This window comes from Strix uralensis, chromosome 3 (assembly GCF_047716275.1).
Source record: "Strix uralensis isolate ZFMK-TIS-50842 chromosome 3, bStrUra1, whole genome shotgun sequence".
Taxonomy (NCBI): Eukaryota; Metazoa; Chordata; class Aves; order Strigiformes; family Strigidae; genus Strix; species Strix uralensis.
Window position 1 is genome coordinate 83,969,969 of NC_133974.1, and position 14,888 is coordinate 83,984,856.

Genomic DNA, 14,888 nt, shown 5'->3' on the forward strand with positions numbered 1-14,888 from the left:
AAATGCAAAGATACCAATACAGTCAAGGACAAGAGAAAAGGACAATGTGGTTAACTTGGGTATCACTCTTGTCCAAAGAGGTAACAAAGAACGTGAAAATGAATAGTTTCGGGTTTTCTTCTGCTCATTTACTTTTTGCATCTGGCAGAACTTTGTTGCTTTTCACTCTTTCATCTCTCAGCTGTTCTCCATCCTGCAAGATAACCCATACATCAGGTGCCCACGTGTGCATACAGCTCCCCGAGGGCTCTGAAAGGCCTGTACACCAGCACAGAGGCACCCCATCAGCCAAGCAGGCAGGATTTGCAGCATGATTAATATGTTTCACCCTTGCTGAAAAGGTCCTTTACAAAGCTCCACCAACCTCTACCATTCCTAACTAATAAAGGAAAAAAAACCCTAAGAAACTGAAAGGTATTTTAACAAGAGAAGTCAGTGCATGCTCTTTTTTTACAGGGTGTTATACTAGAAATGGAAATCTTTTGCAACTTAAAAAGCAGCTAGACATGGAGCATAACCAACACCAACACCTCACACTGGGGAAGCTTCAGTTCCAGATCTGGAGCTTTACATTATCTCTAGCCTTCACACATCCCATTACGGCATCAGGGCTCCAGAAGGTGCAACCACTGGCACAATATAAAGGAAAGTTTTTGGTTGTCTGGGCAAAGTTGATGTTTCCTGCTTCCCTAGTATTCTTGCTAGGTTACAACTATAAGCACTGTTCAGGAAGAGAAGCCCTTTATTATGGAGAGTAGAGCACTTTTATTTTCTTCAAGTGAACATAGAATATGTGAAAGTGGTCAGAATTACTGCTGTAGAAGCTAAAGTACATTTTCATCCACAGTATGAGTAGACTCACTGACACCATGAGTTGCACTTGGTCCCTAAATTATCTAATACATATCTTGACCCTGATGCAAAGGGAGTACCTCTTGGTGACGCACTGAATTTTTGGCCAGAAGGGTCTATTATGATAATTTAGCATGGTCTCCTGAACAGCACTGGCAATGTCCATTAGTTCTTTCAAGAATACCAGCAGAGGAACCAATTAATTTTGTGATGGCAGTGGTCGTTTGCAGAATGCCACCTCTTGCCTACTAACAACTTGAGAAGGGCAGCCCCCCTTCTCCAGGCCCAAGCCCTTCAGCCCTCCTTTCTCTGGGACCAAGAACAGCCTTTGGATACCAGAGATGGAGTTAAGGAACCACATGTGAACCTGTGAGCAACAGCTGAAACTCTCTGCAAGTAGTTACTGGCTCCCTGTTAGATCCAATATTTTAGTGACAAAAAAATCACAATCAGTGTGTTTTCTCTTAGCTGGCTTTAAGTACCTGCAAACTGTGTTTTCCTATTCTAAAAAGAACACATATTCATGGAGACATTAAGCTGATAGCCTCACTTATTTAAGCTAATACTGTCTCCTTCTTTCCTGTGTGATTTCAGGGAAGTTTCCAACACACTTCACCACATTTATGCAAATTTCCTGCCATAAATTATATTGATGATATATCCTCCACTTTGCAGATCAGATAAGATCACAGCACACTGTTTAAAGATCTGCCTTTCATACAGAGACTGTGCTGAACAGCAGTACATTACAAAGCAAAGCCTTTGTTTACAACAGAAAAAAATACACCCCCCACTGGAGATCTTGTTGTGTTCATGGGAAATTATAGGAGTAAAATTAGACCAGTATATTTCAATAATTAAGGCTATACTCCCAGAACTGACATTCTTCTTGAACAATATACTTTTTCCTGAGCCCCTTAATCTTTTTTTCACAGGGATTTAAGAGAGACTATTTTACTTCATGTTGGGTCAGTAAAGGGTGTAAACATGGTCACTGAGACGCAAGGTTCATCAGTGCTCCTCGAGGTATCAGCATCCATCAGCTTCCTGTGCTTGTTTGCATGCTCAAGGTTGAGCTAATCACTGGATTTGGAATGGGGAAGCAGTCCTCTTCCAGATTAGCTCATCAGAGACTGCTGGTTTTTTGTTTGTCTGCCTCTGCAGCATAGTGCGCGGTCCGGAAGTGTCTGCAAATGTCACCCAGCAAATCTCCTGCTAGCCGGGAGGAGTTAGAAATGCCCTTGATCTCTCCTGTTCTCCTCCTGTGGCACAATTATTGGGGCATTTGGTCTTCTAGCACAGACTTGGTGTCTGTTGTGAGAAGCCTAGAAATGTACAGCATCCTGGGGTGAGATGAGCTACAGAGCACAGGACTGCACATCTGCAGCGTGCCTTTCTGCAGTTTGAGAGGCACTGGCTGGATGACTCAGGTGGTGCCCTTCAGTCCTGTATTTTCAGTTCACCTGTGTGGCCAATCCCTTGCTCTGAATGACTGCCACTGAGGGAGCTCTGCAGGTATTGTGGATGCAATTCACTTACGTATCTCCAGATGTACATGACTACCCCTGAGCTATTTGCTCTAGGTTCATTTATAGTGTGAGGACTGAAAGAGAGTCAGGGTTCATCCCTATTCCCTTCTATGTTCAGTCTGCAGTAATGATACTATTTCAGGCTCCAGCTTTAACTCCCAGTGTCGATGTAAGCAATCTGCTGGGCTTTGCTTTACACTCTGGTTGTGGAAAAGACTCTTAAAATTTAGTGTAAGAAAAATAAAGCAACCAACTCCTCTGTTTCCCTGCCAACCTTACTAAAGATTGAAGTGTAGAGATCAAGATCACCCCACTCAATTCTAGACACTTAACCAAGTCAGCTAAACGAGCCTTGGGTCCTGTACAATCAACAGACAAAAAGAGGCTCCTCAAAGAGAGAGTCAGTTAATCTGAAGATCTGACAGCTCTGGAAGAGCCTGTCTCCCTCCCCACAGCAGAGGGCAAATATGACTAGGTTGCCTCCTCTAAGCAGGATGGATGCAGGCCTTAGAGTGGAGATGAATAAACCAGGAAGACATACAAACGAGAGGAGTAGAGAGTGAAATGAAAGCTGCTGCAAAGTTGACATCAGTTTTGTGCAGCTTCTGTTTCTCTCACACAGATTTGTGGTGCAGGAGTTCCATGTTACTTCCCCCTTGCTGAAAATCGCACAGAGCCATCCCCTCTCATGTGGGCTGTCCCACCACAGCTGGACACTCCCACGCTGTTCCAGGTCACGGCACCACGTTCTTGGTGCACTCAGGAGAATGAGCCTTTTTCCTGTTTAAGATCAGCCTACAAAAGCACAGCTGAGTTTTCAGAAAGTATTTTACCCCCTGCCTGCTTGCAATGATACAGATAGCCTTCAACAGAAGTGAGAAAGTATTGGGGGGAAGGAATCCTCCTCTGAGAATTTCCAGTGTTAAGGCCTTCATGAAAGATGTCATTATAAAGAAATGAATGAATGCATTTGTCAGCCTCTGGGAGGTTTCAGAGTGGCTTCTATTTTTGTCTCTTTTTATCCCTTGAAGGAACTGAGAACTAATATTTGTGATGCCTGACTGAGGATATTAATGTTTTCAAAAAGCTGCCATTCCTTCCAGGGCAAGTAATAGAGTAACCTGTTTGGGTTTTTTCACTGGTTTGTCTCTTGAAATGAAATTTCTGCAACTGTGTTTCCAGTAAGATGTGCCTCCAGGACCATCCAAACCTTCTATTCCTCTTCATTTATCTAGTATCAAACCTCAACAAATCTGAATGATGTGTGACCAGCTAATACATGTCCAAAAAACACTTCTTTTTCTTTTCTTGCAGTATTTTTGCTATGCTATGCGCTATTGTTTAGTCTAGACTTACAGACAGCCCAGAGACCACAGGTTCATGTAAAATCATGATATGTGTTTACTGAAGATAAAATGCTGAGAGGGGAAAAAAAAAAAAAAAAAAAGAAAATTATGTTTTCAGAACAGAAAAATCTCATGGCTAGCTGTTATATTGGTACCAAACTCTCTGAGTGCAATGATTTGCCTGCCTGAAGCAGAAATATTTCTAGTTATAGTTAGCAGAGTGGGAAACCATTAGTCCAGTTATCAGTACATTAATGCCTCACACAAGCATCCGCAAATATGAGAAGGCTTTTTGAAAAATCTTCACCCGCTACTGCAAGACTAGATGAGGCTTGTCTAAAGACTGTTGATGTTGCATTTGATGAAACAGATGGGTCACTGCTGAGCACACACTATTACCTTGCCAGAGGCTAGGCCGATTGTCAGAGCAACGCTTCTGGCCTCCGTTGGCCCTAACAGCAAATGATCAGCAGCAGAAATTGAGACTGGAGATCCCATCAAAAGGACATGGCAAAGAGCTCATTGCAGAAGGTTATATTAAGGACCCTTCCTTTATTGAGCAAAGATTTCATATATATTTTCATTCATTACATTTCAAATTTCACTCTTCACTACATGAAACCATTATTACTCAAATGCTCACTAAGTCTCAGGACTTAGCTTGTGGAAGAGGACAAGACACTAAACCTCTGAGTGCCCTGCCACAGAAACAGGCCAGGTTTGCATTTTTCAGAACTTTTTCTTCTTGATTATTTCCTCTGCAAAATTAAAATAAGCAATTTAAAGGCAAATTTGAATTAGCATACTGAGGACGGTTTATTATTTATGAGATGGAAATCAGGATCTTGGATGACTGAACTCATTAAAGACCATTTGGAATAGTTCCCATCTATTTCTTCCACGGTACCCACACAACAAATAATTCACACAGTAATTAATGCCACGTCTTCCCAAACAATACATGCTTCCGACAGGAACTGTTCAAATAGGAAATGCACAAAACTGCACTGAAATAGCAATCAGCTTAAAAATACATACCAGAAAAACCAGGAAACTTTGCATTAGGGCAATCACAGCTGCTTTAGCTGAACTTACTGGGCCAAAGACATCCCTGAATTAGCTCAGAGAAGGTCAGTGGAGTTAGACAAGGGGGCAGTTGGGCTGACCAGGCCTCTGCCCTGGCACAGCTCTCGTCTGACCTTGTGTCAGGGGCTTACAACAGACAGTGCTCTGTCTTTCTGCCCACACAGAATACATGGTGTAGCACAAGAGAAACAAGTCTATTTTCCTCCCTAGCTGTAGCCTACAGGGCTATTTGCATAGCAGTGAATTAAATACTTTTCCAGCATTGCGACTACCTGTGAAAAGTTCCTACGGGCATGGCTATGCTCTGCAATGGAGCGCATATCCCCCGGACGGGGCCAGACGAGGAACCGGCAACAGGACAGCTGTGTCAGCACAGTGCCGTGCCTGGACTAGCCTTCTCAAGAGCTGGGGAGATAATTAGCTCAGGCAGGCTGCCACATTTTTAGCGCCTGAGAGCCCTGCCTGGCAACGCAGCAAGCTACACAGATGCACCAGCCTCAGAGCGTCTCCCCTTGTGCTGCAGTGCCCACCCCTGAAACGCAGCAAGGAGCTGGTCAGGTCTTGCAATAAGGAGTTGCTCGCTTCCAGCTGCTCTTCACTGCTTGTGAAGGGCTGATGGCCTCACCACCGGGCTGTGGTACTTCATTTCAGGGGCAAGGAACAAAATCCTGATGATAGTCACTTGCCATCACTCCCCAGGGCAGGGCTCTGCGGGGCTGGCAGGGATGCTGTGTGCTCTGTGCATCCCAGAGATTTGTTCCCTTCCAGGGGGTACTTATCCACTCAGCATCTCTATGAAACACTTCTCATGTCTTATGAGAGGAATTCAGGCACAGAGAAATGAGATTTTGTCCAGGCAACCTATGGCAAAAGAGAGAGTTGAAGCTAGATCTCCAATTCCCACATTTATTATCCCAAAACACAGCTTATTCTTTCCTTCTAATCAATGAAGTAACGTAACAGGCCATGATTTTGTCCTGTCCATACATTTAAGTTTCACATCACAGCCACCACCATGGTGAGTCATCAAGTTACGGACATTAGCAGGACACCAGTGGGAAGTACTCCATACTTGCCGCCTGGCTGAGTAAGAGTAAGGACGGAAGCTTGAAGGGATGAAGTGGGAGGGACACTGCTGTTGAGATCCCTGGAACAAAGCTGTTAGCCAAGAAAAAGACCACATATTTAGAGTGGAAATCCCACTGCCAGGCAAGCCAGGGACAAACGTTCATTAGAGAGCCATTTCTCTCACAGGCCACCTTACTGAATGATGGGATTGCCACCATGTCTCCTTGGAAGACAAGAAGAGACATGAAAAATACAGGGCTAATTGGTTCCTCTTTTTGTGACCTCCACAAGCAGCTTCATACCTCCTGTTCACTAAGTGGGGTGGAATATTTCTACCCCCTTCCTACCAGGCACAGGCACTTGAGTATCACTCAGCCTCATGTACAACCAGTGAGGAGGATCCAGTCCAGCTCTGCACCTCTGCATAACAACATCCCTGGCTCTTTTTGTTTTGCCGTCTCTAAAGGAGAGCTCTCGAAGCAGTCAAATTGATTTTAATTTGTTTTTAAAGGGAAAAAGAGAAACAGCTTAGAGGTTGAAAATGTGCAGTGAACAAAACAGCTGTACTGTAAACCTTTGAAAAAACATACTTTACAATGGTAATTATGACAGATTAAACAACGAGTGTCATCAGTGTGATGGTACAATGCACACAATACTAACTGTTTACTATTCAAATATTTGCAGACATCTCCAATTTTTTATTTTAATGAAATCTCATCTAACTATTGAATTGACTTTAAGAACCATCCTGAGGCTCACAAGAGCTTTCGCTGTCAGAAGCTCTGTCAGATATCTGAACTGCAATTTGCCCCCAGTGGTTCCCAGCTTGAGCTAGAGGAATGCTGTAAATGTAGCTTTTTAGGAGGTGGCAAGTCTGAAAAATCACTGCCAACGGAGAGAATGCTAAACCCTGAGAGGGGCTGAGGACTTATCCTGATCTACAGTTACAACAGGAACTGTAAGGACCGCCACAACTTGAAGAAAACTTTTGGTACAGATTTTCTCCGCTTCTCAAACATATGCACGCAACTGCGCCGCTGTGTGATTAAGCTGTCCTCTTTGGATGGCTAAGCACCTGGAATCCTTTCGTCATTCAGTATATATGTGCATGACAAATATGGGCTGCAACCATGAAGCCAAAGAAAACAAAGCGATCCCTTTGAGATCTTTCTGAGAGCTTCCCAGCTATTGGATGGGAAGTAACAGGATTTACACAACGATACATTAATTAATGCTAAATGACAGCATGCAAACCCATGGGGTTTCCATTAATAGCAAATGAGTTCATGATGGTTTATATCAAATAAAAGGAAAGACTGATGGTAAACCCTCCATGTGCTAACGACACCCAGTTACTTAAGGAAACTGGCTTTGTGTGTTGCTGGCCATTATGGAAAGAATATTCAGTGGGTTGAATCCTGAGGTTGACCCTTCACTGTTGTTTTGTTTTAAGCAAAAACGTCTATTGGCTTTAATAAGAACTTTTTTTAAATGAAGGAAACCACCTCAGATGTGACCCTTATGGATATGGTTCATTGTCATGTTCAATATAGTTGTCTAAGCTCCTGTATTTGTGACATCCTGCTTCCTGTTGGCTCTCACAGTGTCATTCCCTCTAAAGTATTTGCCAGATTTTCCCATGTTTCCTTTAAGTGTCTGCTTGGACTGAGTATCCCCAGATCCAAGAAAGATGATGAGGACTGCTCAGCGCAGAAGGAGAAACTGTGTTTTGCCACAGTCCCATTAATCTTTGAAGAAATTTGGAATCAGAAGACAAGCTGGCATGGGTTGTATTTCCAAGCTGGCTGTGAAAGCCACGGATTCACACATATCTTAAAGGCCAACCATTTCCCCGCCACGAGGTAATGAGAAAACAATCCTGTGTGCCATCCCTGCTGACTCTGCAGAAGTAACTCTGCCATAAGCCTTAACTCTCACCTCTCTGAGAAAGTAAAACACTAAGCATGGCAATGAAATCATTAAAAAGACAGGAAACAGACTGGTGTTTGCCAAATGGCCACTCAACTAGGCAAATAATGTTTATTTTAACACTCCTAAAGTCTGCTAAAGATAGTAGAGAACAAAAATAAACATGAGAGCTATCATAGTTAAGAGGAGTTAACAAGCATCTTTAGGGTAGCAACACAAGGGAGGTGTTTTGGAGCTGTACCCTGAATAGATTCTGTATCAGCTGTTCTGACCACACAACTGATGGGGCACTTTGTGGACAGGAGGGTACACCCCGAGAAGGGGGGAGAAACCATGGTATCCTTCATTTTGATGGATATCAAGATGCCTGTGCCAATAATATCACTGCAACTGCTCCTAGGCTAGCAGCCCATACATCACTAGGCCCAGGTCAGCAGATTAAGGATCATGAAGTAGAATTTGGACACAGGAAACAGCAAAGCTCCCTGAAAAACTCTGCACAATATACAGAAATGTATGCAAACAGTAATTTCTCAATAGATTTAACATTCTCAGGTGACTTCATTCCTTTTTGAAACCTCTTCTAGATTCTTCAAGAGAGAAACCTAAATATATTGCAAAAACCTCAAATGCTTTGCTCATGTATTTTGTAAATTTTCATTCTTCCTGAACTGAAGAAGAGGGTTCATGAAAACTGAGTGTTATCGAAGGCTGCCATCCTTATTCCTGAATTTCTTCCTGTTTATTGCCCTTTCGCAAGTGGCTGACTCAACAGACAACTGAGAAAAGACTAAATAAGTCTTCTCTGGGTGGCATTTTAAGCTGGAGTATTTTAAGAACTGCTATTATGTTGCAGCTGAATATTCCAGCAGACTGTCTGACCCCCTTCTGAATCAGAGTGCCACCAGGCTAAATATTTGCACAAATTCCAGGCATTGCCCTGCAGATTCTGCACAGAGAAGAGCAATTTTACATCCAGGTGAACAATGGCTCTTTACTCCAGCATTTGATCTGTAAAAATGCAATCTTTAGAACGACACCAGAATAAGTAGATTTAATTGTAGATCTACTAAAATCCATGTTTTCTCAAGATCTCTTTTTTTTTTTTAATAGTCATACTTCTCCATCCATAAAGAGGTATACAACTGTGTAGAGAGATCTCTTTGTGTAGAGAGGTCAATAAATATGAAACTTTACAGAAATTAAGGGCAAGAAAAGGCATGTCAGAGCCTTCAAAAGATAGATTTGAACCAAAATTGCTGAGTTGCTGCTAATGATACCAATTGTCTGGGCTGGAATTTTTTGAGTCAAAATGTTAGTACTTCAAACATACAAAGAAGGTCAGTGAAAGACTTCACTGAATCAGCAAAATTCCTCATAATCTTCCAGCCTTTTAGAAAACAACAGAAGAATTGAAGTCTGGTTCTAAGAAAGGAGGACTGAAGAGATTGCACTGAGAAGAACCAGAGCTATTTTTAAAAGATTACTAAATGTAACTAATATAGATCTTAATTATGTACCTGCTGTCTTTGGAGCAGTAGCAGGTAATGAAACTGGGCTCCATAACCCTGCCTCTCTGAGACATGCCTATTTTCTAAATCATTCTTCTGTGACATGCAATCTAAAGAAGTGTTATCAGAAGTCTCCTTAAAATGGTGGTTAGTAGAAACTAGGGCTACTGGAAGGAAAAAGGTCTTTTTTTCTAATTTGCAACTCAAAAAGAAAAGGTTGTTTTCTCTTTATTTTGAAGATAACTATGCTCTTGTGGCCAGAAGACTGACTTAATAAAACACACCAACAAGAACAAACTTAAAAATCAATACCCTGTTCTATTTAAATAATTATTTTGTCACTAACTCACTGGCTGATCTTACACAGCTTATTAACACCTATAGTTTTCACAAGTATTCAGTAATTTTTATTTATATCGTCTGTGCAGAATGAAATACAGGAATAGGGCTGATTTTCAGGGACATGAAACTGTAAATATCAGTTTCATATGAAACTGTTGGGAGTGCAGAGGCTCAGCATTTTAAAACAAGGCTTTGGTTCCTCCATAATTTACTCCCTAACTCCAGTCACAGTTACCACACATAAAGATGCATCTTTGCCTACACGGGTTGGAAGTTTCAAAATCAAGAGGTTAGAAATCTTGGACTAAACATCATAGTCACACTTTGCCCATCTGTAAAATGGGCAAAATGCCTATCCATTGCCTTCCTGGGGGGCCTCGAGAGCAACTATTTGACCCCTGTTAAATACATCTGTTGTTTTCAGTGTATCAGGGAGTCTTCTGTCATTCTTCTCTTATGGAGAATGACAACTAAACTGTCAGGCCCTCCTGGGATGGGAACGTGCTGAAGGAAAAGGAAACACAAGGAAAGCAGATGACTGATGGCAGGAGATGAATGCGACAGCGAAATGAACTGGCCATTTGTTTCATCTGCCACAATGCCAGTACAATGGCAACACCTGAACACTAGCAGCCTTGATGGCAGACAACTTGTAGCTCTTAGACTCATGTGCTTAGAATAGAGGCAGTGGAGGAACTGAGAAGAACTTAATTATATTTACTTCTTAAACCCTGGTCACAATTCAGAGGTCAAACTCCTTAACTCTCTTCTCAGACGTAACAGCTAATGAAAAGTGTCCTTTAAATAATAATGATCAAGGGACCTGACCAACAGTGAAGGGTTGGATTCTTTAACCATTTCCCTCTAGTTTCTGCTCTTCTAAAAAGTGATTGTGATTTAGCAGAGGAAGGAAAGGGGGAAAAAGGAGGGAATAAAAAGAAAGGGAGAGGGGATTGGTCTTTCTTTTAGTTACTTCCCTGATGGTAAATGGTGAGGGTATACTGTAACTTTAACCGAACACCAGCAGTTTAAGATTGTCTTAGAGTCAACTTACTAATTGAATAGAACGATTTTCTTGACAGCTTGGCCAGTATTTGCTGTGCATGTGGCAAGGAGACTCTGGTGTAAGGGAAGGGCGGTCAGAGAGGGAAGGTCACTCTCTTTGCCAGGCAGGAGGCGAGGAGTGAAATTCTCTGCAAGTGCATCCACTGCAACTCCCAATTTACGTGCAGACAGGAGAGAAAATAGGAATTTACCAATGCATGTCCAAGGCACTCAGGCATTACAGAGATGGAAGCATTAAATATCAAGAGGTGACATTTACAGCTGATTAGAAAAACCTAATTAATGTAGAACCAGTTTTTGAAATCTCAGATATGTATGGGCCCTCAACTGTGGAGAGTCTTCTGCACACAGCCCTTGGCACAGACCTCGATGTTTCTCTTGGGGTGGGAAAAGGCCGCAAAGAAGCAGAAAACAGTTTAACATCCCTCCCTGCCTCCACAAGCACTCTTGCTGACTGCTGGAGCACAGGGTGCCATCCCACCCCTGCTCCTGGGGCTGTTACTCGTGATCCACAGTGGGGAAAACACGACCAGGCCCTCAGCCGCTGGCTTCAGGGCCGATGGCAGGGGCACGACAGCAGCCGCCACGCCACACACGGCGCTTGTGAGCAGACACCGGGGGGCACCTGGCTTCCACCGGCCGCGCCCGCTGTCCCCACCCGGCTGTCACCGCTGCCTCCGCCCGGGGCAGGCCGCAACATGGCTACCGCGAGTCCCCCCCTGGCCGCGGAGCACTGCTCATCCCCCCACCCGTGGGATCAGGGGCTAAGGAGCCCTTCGGAGTCTCTGAGACCGTGCTGCCCCTGCGCTGCAGCGGGTGGCGGGTTGTGGCTCCCATCCCCGGGACGCCAACGCCGGCCCGGCCCGGCCTACAACTCCCAGGGCGCTTTGCAAAGGCGCGTTGCTGGGGGCAACGGCGGCGGGGGACCGACTCCCGGGGCGGCCGAGCGGACCCTCTCGCGAGAGCGCTGCCGCCTCGCCGCACACCCCTCACACCCGCGCTCCTCTCGCGAGGCCTGGGCCCGGGGCCCGCCATGGCCGCGGCGGCGGGGGGTGCGGAGGGGCTGTTCGCGCTGGAGCTGTTGGTGGAGGCGGTGCGGGTGACGGCGCCGGGCCCCTCGCTGCGCCCGGCCGTGGCGCTGCGCCTCTTGGACTTCCCCACCCTCCTGCTGCGCCCCGCCGCCGCCGCCGCGCCGCCCCTGCGGCCGGGACGGGCCTTCCCCTTCGGTCGCGGCAAGCGCTGCCTCTTCCGCTGGTGCCGGGGTTCGCTCTGCGCCGCGCTCCGCCGCCGACCGCTCCGCGCCCTGCTCCTGGCGCTGCCCGCCGGGCTCGCCCCGGGCCCCCCCCGCCTCCTCGGCAGCTGCGACGTCTCCCTGGCCCCCGCCGCCGCCGAGGTGCTGCAGCGGCTGGGGGAGCCCGCCTCCTCCGGCCGCCGCGGCCGCTTCCCGCTGCGGGACGCCGCGGGCCGCCCCGTCGGGGAACTGGTCCTGGGCTACCGCCTCACCAGCCTGGAGGCCGGCGAGGAGCCGCCCCCGCCGAGCTCCGCTAGCCCCCGCGTTGCCACGCCGCCAGCCGCCTCCCGTGAGCCGGCGGGGGAGGAGGAGGAGGAGGGTGAGGAGCTGGAAGGCAACACGTTTTGCCCTCCCATGCTCTATTACAGCCGGGAGCCTGCTCAGCCGCGTCTGCGGCCAACAGCAGCGGCCACAGGGCAATGGGAACATGTCGAGGCCTGGAGACCGCAAGAGAAAGACGAGGGCCAGAGTCCCCCACGTCCCAGGGGTGGGCCCTCGTTGCTGCACCCCACCAGCCCTCAACAGCTCCACAACACCCTGGGGCAGCTGCCGCTACTCCGTGCCTTGCTGGCAGAGCTGTCGGTGCTCGCCCACAGCGCTACGCCTGCTGCTGCCCACCCCCATCTTGCCTGGCTCTACCAGGCCCCAGGGAGCGGTGGTGTGGCCTCACGGCCCCCCAGCCCCAGGCGCTCCTCTGCCCTCAGGCCTGCAGAGGCACCTGTGGGGCCTGGTGGGAGCAGTGGAGCTGCCAGCCCTCAATTCAAGCAAGGCCAGCAAGAGGCCACCTCGTCAGGGTCTTCTCGGGCTGGGAGAGGACCTGAGAAAGCTGTACACCAGGGAGAGATGGGCTCTGAAAGGAACTGCAAAACTAAGGAAAAGAGACCTCCCAGAAAGAAATTGTTGTACGGGCTGACGAATACACTGAGGCTACGGTTGCAGCAGACCAACCCTGATAAGCTGATAATTCATGAGAGGAGAGAGCAGTACAGAAAAAAGCAAATGGAGATCCTAAGGGAAAGAAGCCTTTTATCCAAAAGAAAGCTGCTCAGAAATGCTGGAGAACAGCAAGTGGTTTCTCACGGGCGTTGTAGCAAGGGAGACAGTTCAAAGCAGAATAATCAGTTTGATAAAACTGTTGAGACTTCATTACAAAACAGTGCTCTCACAGAGTACATTTCTGTGACAGGAGATGTGTCACCTGACCTGCAGAAACAGGCAAGTCTCTTGAAGAACGATGAAATTGCAAGCAAGGAACATCCATGCAAAGTAACTACAGCCCCCTTACTGGAGGAAACTGTATTAAAATCTGCTCACAAGGATAAGTATGCGAAAGCCCAGCTCCCAGCAGCTTTCCCAACAGATGCTAATGCAAAGGGAAGTAATGAGGAAGCAATACACTTAATCCATCGTAAAACCACGGAGCACGATGACGCATCTGTTGCAAGTGATCACAAACCAAGTTCCAGCAGGAGTGTTGAAAACAACTCTGAATTCATATACTCAGATGACTTCGTTGCTAGTCCTGAGAACACAATTTATTCAGAAGATTTCGCCAGTGCTGAGTGTACTGGTAGAGACTCAGAAGCTCTTGACAGCAGTCCTGAACCTCTGTGGCTTGAAAGCCCAAAGCAAGGTTGGTCAGATACAGAGCTGGAATCCAGCAGGTCTAGAATTTCAAAGACAAGTCAAAGAGCTGAAAATACTTCAGATCTTTTGCCAGTTCCTTCAGCTTCATCTCCAGTGCAGTCTTGGAAGAGAAACCGTGACTTAAAAAACAGCAAGAGAACTAGTGGTGAATCTGTTGATTCACTTAACCTTGCTCAATTGGAGGCATCGTTACTAGATGAAGAACAGGAAGCCCAACAGAACAGTACGGAAGAGAACAGGGGTGATCAGCATATTAAACAAGTATCTACAATGAGAAGCAAACAAGATAGCTCTGGTACTGATCTGAATGTAGGGGAGGGGCAGACCTCTGCAGGAAAAAGCCAGTTAGTAACTCAATTTAGCTCTTACTTCCCATCTAACATGCCTGATCTTGAACTTAGTGTCCTGGAAAACAGTACATCAGACAAAGAGGATGATTTTCTGGGAAAACTAAGTGTTCCTAATCAATACAAAGACATCAGTGAACTTGTAATAAGCAAGCTTCCGGGATACACAATGTAATTACGAGTTTTCACTGTCTGGATTAAGATAGGATATTTAAACTTTATAAGGCCTGTTACATTTAGCTGCAATATATACAAGTTAATTTAAGACTTTATCATGCATATTTAATACATTGGTGAATTTACTTAAGAGGTTTTTAAAATAAACTATTTGAATCACTAATGAATGGCTTGCTCCACGAGTTCAGTGTCGGTATCTTGATACAAAAGTAATCTAAACAGCACAAGAAACATAACTTGCTGTTAAAAGCAGAAATGAAGATAGAAGCAGCAAATGTGCAGTCAGTACGCGCAAAACTTGTTCAGGGTAGAAGTAATAACATCCTACAGGAAGAGCTGAGTACAAAATAAGTTCCTAACTGAACATTAAGGTTTTATTCCTCATGAAATATGCTTCATTTTCATTACAGTTACTTATAAGAGTTACAGCCAGTTAACAGCACACTTACCAGCTAATCTGTATAATGATGTATTTGTTTCACCATTCAATCACTAAATACAGTGACCGGATCTAGATGAGCCCTCCTAAGAGTTCCTTAGGTTGAAGTTTCTTATTTAAGTCAGATCTTCACATTTTATTATAAAATAGTTTAAGAATTATGGGTGACAGTAAATCTGTGTAATCTGGGAAAGCTTTGAGAGGTTGATGGAAGTTACTTGACCTTGAAGATTAAGGGTGTGCAAAGAGTAGGAAG

The 14,888-nt window shown here is 45.5% G+C and overlaps 1 protein-coding gene across 1 annotated transcript; it reads left to right on the forward strand.

Moving 5' to 3' along the window:
* Positions 1-11,764: 11,764 nt before the first annotated feature.
* Positions 11,765-14,356, forward strand: MAP10 (microtubule associated protein 10). The gene has a single exon (XM_074864815.1). The coding sequence runs from the start codon at positions 11,765-11,767 to the stop codon at positions 14,189-14,191; it is 2,427 nt and encodes an 808-aa protein (XP_074720916.1). The 3' UTR covers positions 14,192-14,356.
* The last annotated feature ends 532 nt before the right edge of the window (positions 14,357-14,888 follow it).

What these genes read in the sequence shown, in the direction of transcription:
- MAP10 (XM_074864815.1), top strand. Translation starts at nt 11,765, where the DNA reads ATGGCCGCGGCGGCGGGGGGTGCGGAGGGGCTGTTCGCGCTGGAGCTG.